Below are 10630 nucleotides of genomic sequence, written 5' to 3' on the forward strand. Positions count from 1 at the left end.
GTCACTTTCACCCAAGGAACTGGAGCAGCCTGACTTGTTTTAAAGATTCTTCCAGAAACCATCAGTGACTTGTTAAAGAGAAATAATAAATCAAAAATGCTGCTTTTAATGCCTCTTTCTAAAATGGCAACTGAAAAATACATTTTACCATATTTAAGAGATAATAAAACCAAATTAAAAAAACTTATTTTCTGTACATTTGACATATGGGACTGTACATGTGTTTAAAATATGCCATGTTCCAAATTATTATGCAAATTGGATTTAAGTGTCATAAAGATTACATTTTTTGTTGTGCTATTAAATTTATCAGATGGTATTGTGTCTTTGAATCACTATTATTAATTTCAGAGAGCTGGTTGATTAGTTTCTCTGGTGAGCTCAATTAAAGGAAATCTACTTAAGAAGGATGTTCCACATTATTAAGCAGGGTTGTGTCATCCTCCTCTGACCTCAACCCTATTGAGAACCTTTGGAGTTTCCTCAAGCAGAAGATCTGAGGGTGGAATGCAGTTGATATCAAAACAGCAGCTCTGTGAAGGTTTTCTGACATCCTGCAAAGAAATTTAAGCAGAAACAATCTCATAAATTCAATGGACGCAAGAATTGTGCTGTGATATCAAAGAAGGGGTCCTATGTTAACACGTAACTCGGTCTGTTAAGATGTTTTTGATGAAATAGCTTTTGATTTTAGTACATGTGACCACGTAATACTGCACATTCAAAGAATGACCATTTGCAGTTCTATATAATCCATAAAATGTTTAGAAAATCTGCTGTGCATAATAATTTGGAACAGTGCATTTGAGTTTTTTTGAAACCAATAATGTTCTCATAGGGAGCTTTGTTCAGTAAACTTTAATTCATACTGTAATAGTTCATGACTTGAAAATTATACTGACCATTATTTGCATTGATCATTCAAGAAAATCTGAGAAAATATCACTTGCATAATAATTTGGAACACGGTGTAAGATTCTGAACCTCTTGGTTTCTCTGCATGACTTTTCAGCACGTACAAATCTCCTCTTCCTTTTTTTCTGTCAGTTGCTAAGTGTCAAGTACAAAGTGCATCAATCTGAATAATAGGTCATTGTCAGTACAGAGGAAATGAGCCCTCTTAAATGAAAACCGCAGAAGTTTCATAACTTCTGAAACCAAGAATTTCCCTCTCAACGCTTCATACAAGAGTTCTTTACCTCAGAGGTAAGTGTTGCATTCACTGTTTAAGAATTTATGTACATGAAAACCTACATATCATGATTCAGATGAAGTGTTAGATTTGATTTATTTGGTTTGATTTTCTTTATTCTTTCTAAATTTCTTTTTGTAGTTATTTGCATACATTTTCTTTTCAAACTTTATCAGATATCCTCTAACTTGCTTTTGTGTGAATCCATCCTTGTCCTCCCATGCTGAACATTTTATGTTTTCTGCACTCATGTTCATTTGCCCTCTCTTTATTTGCTGTATTAGCAGGGTGCACAGCAAAGTCTCAGACTGAAGACAGCAAGACTTATCTTAGTCACGCAGCTTCTGGCTGAGCCCTCTGACTGCAGGTTTATCTGCTCCGACACACAGCCTCTCACTGGGAGAGTGTCACTTTGGCTCCTTTTTCCTGCTGACTCCCGGCTCCACTCTCGTCTCTCCTCCTTGTGTCACCCGTCTCAAGGAGTTTCTGGTAGAAGCAAGTAATGGAGGAGACGACAGTTACTGACCAGTAAGTGTTTTATGCTGTCCCAAACTGCTTCATTAAGCTCCCAGTACTCGGCACAATGTAATTAAAGGCAGCAGTTTCACCATATCCCACGTACCACTACTTGATTTACTTATTTTTGCATGTCATTGGTAAGCAAGTGAGAAGTTTTTCTCATCATATTTGCTGTAATAACTATATAATCCTGTGGGTTTTTTTTTGTTTGTTTATTTTGTTAACAGTATGAACAAGGAATAAATTAGACCTTTAGATCATATCCCTTTTATGCATAAAGAGCACCAGCTTGCATTTAAAGCTGCTTGTTCTTTGATTTTTAGACCAGAACTTTCAGTCAAAAATGTTTCAACGTCGATGTGTCAAGATGAAGAAGTGGAAGTCTTTGACACACAAACGGATGATAGCCAGAGGTCAAACGAATTCCCTGTGACGATGAGCCCAGTGATAACTCAGCCGGGTCCTGGCATCGCTACAGCAACCATCACCACCGTCACACAAATGGGGGGAGACTGGAGCACTGGACTTTTTAATGTCTGTGGAGACAAGACAACATGTAAGAGGCACTCACACACTACACTAAAGCACATTTCTAATTTAACATGGATGTTAATAATAAAAGCAAATGCATTTAGAACATTCATTCATTCATTCATTCATCCATCCATTCAGGCTGTGTTCTGTTCTGGTTTTCCCAATTCTGAATCCTGTCCATCTGTCTTACACAATCATTACCAAACCTAAAACAACTAAAGTGTAAAACAAAATACAGCTAATAAACTTCTTTGCAAAGGCAAAAAATAATCAAAAGATTTTTTAAATTATTATTATTTATTCTGTATTTTTGTGGGAGGGTGTTAATTTATTCACATTGTAGTTTGACATGCATTAACATTTTGAATATTTTAGTTTGAATATTAATAATTTTAGTTTGTTCTACTTCTTAAACACCTTTAAAGAACAGCGATTTATGTCTCAAGCAAAACACTTAGAAATATTCCCACAGAAACTATTGCTGCCTTCTTACATGCTTCCAGGTATTATTGGGGCCCTGGTGCCGTGCTACTTAGATCTGAGTTTAGCCCAGCAGTTTGGGGAGTGTCTTTGCATGCCTCTCCTACCAGGATCCACTTTTGCCATCAGAGTTGGAATCAGGGAGCGTTACAAGATTCGGGTGAGTGCAGTACATAGTTCTGTGTTTATTTATTTAAAAAAGCAAAAGAAAAAAACCTTTTCATTTTATGCAGTGAAATAAAAATGTTATTCAGCATTTTATCAACAATTTTAAAAGTGAAATGTGCATTGGAGCATCTGTTCTATTTTATAATTTTGTTTGCTTCCTCCACTTGCTTGCATGTACTGTATGTCTGCTCCTTGTTGTCCTGCATGTTTACCCACAGGGAAGTGTGTGTGAGGACTGGAGTGCAGTGTATTGCTGTTACCCTCTGGCTGTATGTCAAATGATAAGAGAGATGAAGCGCAGGATGAAGACTCAGACATATCAAGTGTCTACAGTGATGGAATCAGCCTGAAGAAACTGTTGTCCTTAACTGTGTCCTTTGCTTTAACTTTGCAACACGGATCAATGAAGTCAACAGAGATTAGCATAATATATCACTGGTACAGGATTAGAGCCTTTGAAAACATTTGATCTAAAATGTAAAGACTGGGAATCAAACCGGGTGAAACAATGGAGCCAAATGTCCAGGTTTTAAAGCTCCACAGAGTGATATAAGATTTTCAAATGTGAAGAGAAAAAAAATCACTGGAATTTCTGTTTGAATATTAATAGCTTGAATTATTTCTCTGAAAGAAATTATTTTGTGGTCACATTTGCATATGTATTAAAAACAGGTGGGAAGATGAAGGGTTTTCCTTTTTTTTTCAATTCCAACAGACATCAAACAAGCACCAAACAGCTGCTAATTTTTTTTTAATCAAACACAGAGAAGAAAAGGACAAACAGTTAAACCTGTTTTACAAAAACAATAGTCCTGTTATTGTGTTCATCATGTCGGCATGGCAAACTGTAATCATCCTTAAAATGGATTAAATATTACACTCATCACCATTATAATTCTGTTTTTACTCTCACGACATTGTTTTCAAAATCTAAGACTTATTTGCTACAAAAGATAAGACTTTACAACTTAATGGTTCTAATAATTTATTGCCCTTTTTCAGATTACTTTGAACCTAATTAGACCTTTTCTTGGCACTTTTTCAGTCAGCATCTGAACTAACCTTATCACATATTTAACATTGGGCTTTAAATTGTCAAAGAAAATCAAATGTGACATATTTATCACAAAATTCAAGATTACCTTAGATTTTAAGCTAATAAATGGTTAGCATATTCTTTTCTATTACCGTACATTGCATATACATTTTCATTAAAAACCTTTTTATTCTGTCTCTGTGTTCAACACCCAAAGTATTTAGATAAAAAGTTAATTGTCCTGTTTTTTTAATAAATATACATTTTATTGTAACTGTTTACAGTAATATTTCATGGCACTGATCAAGTCATTTTTTAGGCTGATTTATTTTTAAGTACTACATTTATTTAAAAAACCCCCAAATGTAATAACTGTTACTTTACAGAACCTCATCAGCAGGTGGTGCAGTTGAACATTTTCTTACACAAATGTGAATGAAAAGGTTCAGTTTCTGGATTTTGTGCCCAGTTTTGTAGAAAGAAATTGACTCATATGTGTATAATGAAAATACGTAGACACTAACGCCAGTCTGTATGTTCCCCAAAAGCAGCGTCTTTGACTTTGCATTGCTTACTTTTTCTCTGACTTCATTAAATAAATTTGTAAATTTAAATTTTTTCAAATAAATTGGAAATTCTTTTTATTTTTAGATTCTCTGACACCTTCTTTCTCTTTATTGAGTAAAGGTCACCACACAATGAAGGACAGGAAGAGCAGATCATTCATTTTGACAGGAAGTCTTTATAGATCAAAATGATAAATTCTGCTTGAATGTCAGAGGACAGATCTAGAACACTGCAAATGAATTTGTAATAAACTGTTTGCTGTAAGAAGGCCTAATTACCATTGTAACAGATTTACTTGTGTTCTGTATGCAGCACCAGCAGTACGGTTACCCACCACTCTCTTTGCAGTCTTTCGTCCAATACAAAAAAAACCCCCAAACAAATAAAAAAAGTTTCTCTATTCCTGTTATTCCTTTAAACACACATTCCTTGATTTATAGGCATTGAATCATTTTATTAATTCAGTCCTGATTGCCCTGCTTCCCTGAACCTGAAATGCCAACCAGACTGAGCGGATATGAAAATGTTATTTATTCACAAAGGCAGATGGATCCTCAAAGGGCAAATATGTAATTTGTTAACTCTTGCAGTCAGTCTCCCGTCTGGCAGCTTTCGTGAATGAAATGGGAAAATGGAGAAAATTTGGTTTGAGTCAAGATAAAGACATAAATCGGATTGTGTTTGGTGGAAAGTTTTAATTTCTGTGTGATGAAATGTAAAAGTTTATAAATTGGTTAAATTCATTAGCGAGTTCAAGGGTAGGTCTTAGTTCAGGGGTTGGCAATCCTCAGTGTCCTGCAACTCTCAGATGTCGCTCTGGTCCAACACACCTGAATCCAATAACTGAATCACCTCCTAAGTGCAGTCAGGTTCTCCAGAGTCCTGCTAATGATCTCATTATTTGACTCAGGTGTGTTGAAGTAGAGATACATCTAAAAGTTGCAGGAGACCGGCCCTCCAGGCCTGGAGTTGCCCACTCCTATCTTGATGAATCAAAACTATTTAAACTCAGAATTCTGAGAATAAAGTCAGAACATCAGAATTCTGACTTTAATCTCAGAATTCTGACTTTAATCTCAGAATTTTTTTTTTTTTTTTCGGTGGCCCTAATCCTCTTCCGTAGTTATTTCTTGGGCTGAAGAAAAGAAAAAATATAAGATCAATTGGGCTGTTTTCCTCTTGCTTGCTGGGTTTCATCTACCATGTAACTGAGGGTCTATTAAGACATAACCATACATACCTTGTAAGTTTTATTTTATTAGTCACATGATAGAATTTGACAAAAATTCAGATCCATTTTGCTTATCATTCTGAAATTATTACAGAATAATGACTGTATTTAATTTCTGCATCTTTACCATGAATACACTTTACAGTCTTACGTCATCTCTTCCAGATATGCTTTCACATCTCAACCGTTAGGGGGCAATGTTGCCCTAGATCTGGCTGCCTGCTTCTTTTCTATCACTTCAACGGCTCAGCAGGGTGACATCAGTTTTAAGTGCTGATGTGAGGTCAGAGTTGGGATTTCCAAAGCAATAGCCAGGTCGAGATCTGGAACAGTGAAGCCCTTCCTAAGTCAGAAGTCAGGCAGGCATCATAAAATATCTCTGCGGATGTTCTTTCCCGCTGCTTCAGCATGAAGACAACTATCCCTACAGAGGCATCAGGTGTAGAGTACAAGCTGTTATCGACAACAGCCCCCGTGGGAGTTGAGTTTTTCGTGTGGGTGTGTGTGGGGGATGTATTTCCGAGAGCTGTTTCTTGCTTTTGTGCTCATTAGAAATTGTTACTCGCACAGAGAGGGAACCAAAAGATCAAGGCATCATTTGCCAAATAATTTTGCTCTCTCATACAAGAAACCAAAGGTGAAGTAATAGAGAATTTATAATTTGAAATGTATTTTGGCACATCAAACCTCTTTCTTCCTTCTCTTTTTTTATGAATTCAGCAAATTTATCTCCACTGTCTGTGCATATTATTTCTCTGTTTAAACCTGACTTCTCTAAAGCCCTCCTCTTCTTATCTCTGCCCAATGATACTTCATCTAACCAGGGCCACCTGGGGTTTGCATAACACAAACCCACACTCTCTTTCCTCCAGTCCCTAGTCGAATCAGTGTCTCTGATTCACATTTGCCTCATCCTTGTCCTTCCTCTGATTTTCAGTGTGTCTTTCTCTCTAACTTAGCATCGTTGTTGGTGATTTTGTTGATGTGATGTTCAGCTGCTGTTTAGCCTGGGGCTGTGGAAGCTTTGTCTGTTTGACACCAGCAGTCTTGGTTTGATTTGTATGTGATGACGGTCACTTGCTTGGCGCTGCTCCTCTTCTAATGGTAGAACTATGGAGTCCAGAAGACTCCATACATTGTTAACAAATTCCAGCCCTAAAATTAATTTCTTCACATGAGAGGATTTTTTTTATTTTGATTAATTAAGCTATTCATCCTTTGAGGCTTTTGTCTATTTCCAGAACATCTTCCAGCATTAATTAAAATAAACAAACGTGAGCCAAGTTTACAAATTTGCCATGGATCTTACTCTATTACATGAGTTTATTTTAGAAAATAAATTGTTTTGCAAGCATCAAAGCAATAGACAATGTATTGAGTAAGGGCATTGATGTTGTTTTTAATATTTCTTTGCAGCCTTTTTATTGGTAAAATTGGTTCAAATATTTTCATGCCTTATTTTTATTCAAAATATTTCTTAATATTGTTTTTACAAAATTGATTCCTTTTGTCAGGTCATTTCACACACCTGTCAAAGTCTTGCACAGGAAGAGATTGTACTAGAAACATAATGCCTTACAAGAGTGTTCATACCTCTTGGACTTTAGAATAGACTAACATTAAGTAATAAATCATTTTTAAGTAGAAGGAAAATAGGGCATGTGAAGAACTGGCAACCTGCTCAGGGTGCACCCCAACTCTTCCCCTATGTAGGGATGGATGGATGGAAAATAGATAAATATCTGAAACAAAGACATCCACCTGATCTGATGGGAAAGGGGAGAACCAGCCAAGAGGGCCATGGGAACTCTGGAGGAGCTGCAGTGATCCACAGCTGAGCATGGAGAATCAGTTGGTAAAGCAGCTATTATTTGTGCACAGAACAAATCTGAAGTGAATGGAATTGGGGATAGGAAGAAAACCACAGTAGAAAGAAAGCTGTTTGGGTATTTCCACTTTGCCACAAGCCATATAAGGGACAAAGTAAATATTGGGAAGAAGATGCTGCAGGAAGATGAGAACAATGTTTTGTTATTTTGACACTGTGTGGGGAAAAACTAGAATTGCATCTTTAATGCACCACCCAAACAGTACAAAATGGTGGTTGCAGCATCATCCTGTGGGAATGCTTTGCTTCAGCAGATACATGGATGCTGGTCAGAGATTACTGACCAGAGACATGTTGGAGACAAAGAAAGACTTGAGGCTTCGGTGATGGTTTGATTTCCAGCAGGATCACAAAACAAAACATTCACAAAAGAAATCATTTGGATCAAAACATGATTATGTTATAGAATACCTAAATCTCACTGAGAATCTATGGCAGGACTTCCTGATACTCTGTAATGAAAGTGACATCTGGCTTTAAGAAGTGACCCATTGCAGCACAATATAAATACCAAAAGCATCTTTAAGGCTAATATTTTTTTTATATATATAAAAAAAAACTTAATAATGTTACCTTTTCCTTCCACTTAGGCACACAAAATCACTGTAAAATACATTGACGTTTGTAGCTGAAAAATGAAAAAATACAAGAAAAAAATAAAATAAAATCAAGGAGTTCAGATGCTTTTACAAGACATTGCCAACTTCATCCAATCCCAATATCAAGTATGATAAATTGTAATTTTTTCACTGGATCTTAAATTTGAGAGCCTCTAAAACATGCACAACTATGAAATGTTAAAATCGGTGATGTTATTTGTACTTGTGCAGGTGAACAGTGACTGCTGCATAAGCACTTTGCAATTTTAAGAGATAGGAAGCACCTCTAATTTAAACCCTCATTCTGCTTAATATTCCAATCATCACATTCTGTACTCTAAGCCTGGGAGGAGGAAGAGGAGGAGGAGGAGGCAGTGCTGCTGCTGCTGGCTTCTGTTGGTGGTTCAGTTGTACTGAAATGAAAGTTAAAATGTAAAGAAAGGGGTCCCCTCTTCACTTTTACTATTCTCAGTCTAGGGGGAGAAAATTTTAGCCATTGACAACCAACACACTATTTTTTTTATTTTGAATAAGGCCAGTTATCTGTAATGTTTGAATAAATCTAAAATAAAATCAGAACTATTTCCTAATTTCCAAATCTGAATTCAAAGTATAATTCTAACTGCTTTTGTTAGTCTATAATTGGAGAAAAAATGCCCAATTATTTTTTATCAGTTATTTTCGTGTAAACTTAATGAGCTGTTCATTCATTTCAGATTCATCCTCCCATCTGTCTGTGACATAAATTATGAATGCATTTGACTGAATATTTCTATTTCAAAACAGAAAAAAGTACTGAATCATTGTGCACTGGCTATATCTCTGGACAGTCTCTACAAAGATCCATAGACTTCACTGAGAGCACTTTTCATTGTGTCTAAAAAATAAATGGTCTCTATGGGAACTGCTAAAATCAATCCCCTTTTCAAAAGAAAATCTCTGTAATTATATCTCAAAGAACACCATCTTGGAGTTTATAGAAAATATTAAGGCTAATGGTTTTAACTGAGGTAGAGAAATAATTGCAACACGTGGACAGGTGGAAGAGATGAGGTTTAATATACAAAATCTGACCAATCTTCTTGGAAGATGTTATAGTCACACCTCATGAAGAGATTTGTTTGTTATTTGTTTGTTGTTTGTTATGATGGACTAGCACCCTGACATACTGGAAACCAACTTTCATCATTCAATTTTCTGTCTACCAGAACTCCAGTGATCTCCAAAAGTAATATTCAGTTGAATTTGTCACAATACAATCACAAACCTAAATACATTTTGCAAAGATTTATTTATTTTTTTAGATAGGGCGTTGTGAAAGTAGAAAGTAAATGCAGTTTCTACACTTTCACAAGATTTCTAGTATAATTTGATCTGATTATAAATGCAGTTGTTCTGTGAAGTCCTCAGTAATTTACTAGAGAGCATTGGTGAATAACTAGCAGGAAACACAGCAGAGTGCAGAGAGGTTAGAGAAAAAGGTAAAGAGAGGCTCAAAGCAGGGTTAGGTTGTAAACCAATATGTCATAAGCTTTATTGATCTCATGGAGCACCATTCAACCAATCATCTGAAAGTGGATAGAGTGTGGCACAACAGCAAACCTACCAAAACCTGGCAATCTACCTCAACTGACAAGAGATTTAATAAGAATATTAATGAATTAATGACCTGCATTGAAATGCTAAGCCAACAAATGCCATTTGGACCATTATTAAAATTGTACATTACCCTCAATGCACTATTGTTAAAGAAGTTGGGAACTGTTCACAGTTGACAATTAAGGCTATAATGGAATAAATTTGATCAAAGCATATGTATGTGTTAAAATGGTATTGTCAAAGTTCAAGTCTAATTTCAGGAGACGAGTTTTGCAAAGGCTTTTAAATGTTTTTGCTTGTTCTATGCAAAAATATCTACATAACAATAATTAAAATGCATCTTACATATAGAGCTACATAACATAGAGTATCCTACAAATAGAGCTAATGCAGTATGATGGTCTATTTCTACCATCCTAAAACTATAAAGAGCAGTTTTAACCTGAAAAACTAAATAAATGTGATGCTGCATCACAAGAAACAGTAAGCCCACAACAATGCCCAACTGAGAAGAAGGACCTCTGATATTCATTTTAATGAAACAGTTTTTGAACTGTGTGCATGGATGGTTGTGTGTCTTAATGAGCTCCACAGAGTTACGTGTTGTTTTGATACTTTATTCTCTTTTTTTTTTCTTGTTGAGAACTGGAACAACTGGCAGCATGTACCCTGTCTTCTTTAACGCTAGGTTTGTTTACATACAAACATAAACATACATTGTCACTTTATTTGTTACTAATCAAGATGTATCTGTGTTTGAATTGTGAAACTAATTGACTAATCTTCCATTTTTACTATCCCACACAATTTCCAAATA

At 35.7% G+C, this 10630-nt stretch overlaps 1 protein-coding gene across 2 annotated transcripts; it reads left to right on the forward strand.

The window, feature by feature from the left end:
- The first annotated feature begins 1141 nt into the window (after positions 1–1141).
- plac8l1 (PLAC8 like 1) lies at positions 1142–4546 on the forward strand. Of its 2 annotated transcripts, none has more exons than XM_044140662.1 (5): positions 1142–1206; positions 1477–1720; positions 2035–2267; positions 2749–2885; positions 3112–4546. In XM_044140662.1, the coding sequence occupies exons 2-5, from the start codon at positions 1695–1697 to the stop codon at positions 3241–3243; spliced, it is 528 nt and encodes a 175-aa protein (XP_043996597.1). In that variant the 5' UTR covers positions 1142–1206; positions 1477–1694; the 3' UTR covers positions 3244–4546. The 2 variants fall into 2 exon arrangements, with proteins under 2 accessions (XP_043996597.1, XP_043996598.1); XM_044140663.1 differs by having other exon boundaries at positions 1161–1206; positions 1480–1720.
- Positions 4547–10630: the final 6084 nt, after the last annotated feature.

This window comes from Gambusia affinis, linkage group LG15 (assembly GCF_019740435.1).
Source record: "Gambusia affinis linkage group LG15, SWU_Gaff_1.0, whole genome shotgun sequence".
NCBI classification, from domain to species: Eukaryota; Metazoa; Chordata; class Actinopteri; order Cyprinodontiformes; family Poeciliidae; genus Gambusia; species Gambusia affinis.

Coding starts and splice junctions, on each gene's coding strand:
- plac8l1 (XM_044140662.1), top strand. CDS start 1,695: ATGGAGGAGACGACAGTTACTGACCA. Junction 1,721..2,034: donor GAGACGACAGTTACTGACCA/GTAAGTGTTTTA, acceptor TTTGATTTTTAG/ACCAGAACTTTCAGTCAAAA. Junction 2,268..2,748: donor CTGTGGAGACAAGACAACAT/GTAAGAGGCACT, acceptor ACATGCTTCCAG/GTATTATTGGGGCCCTGGTG.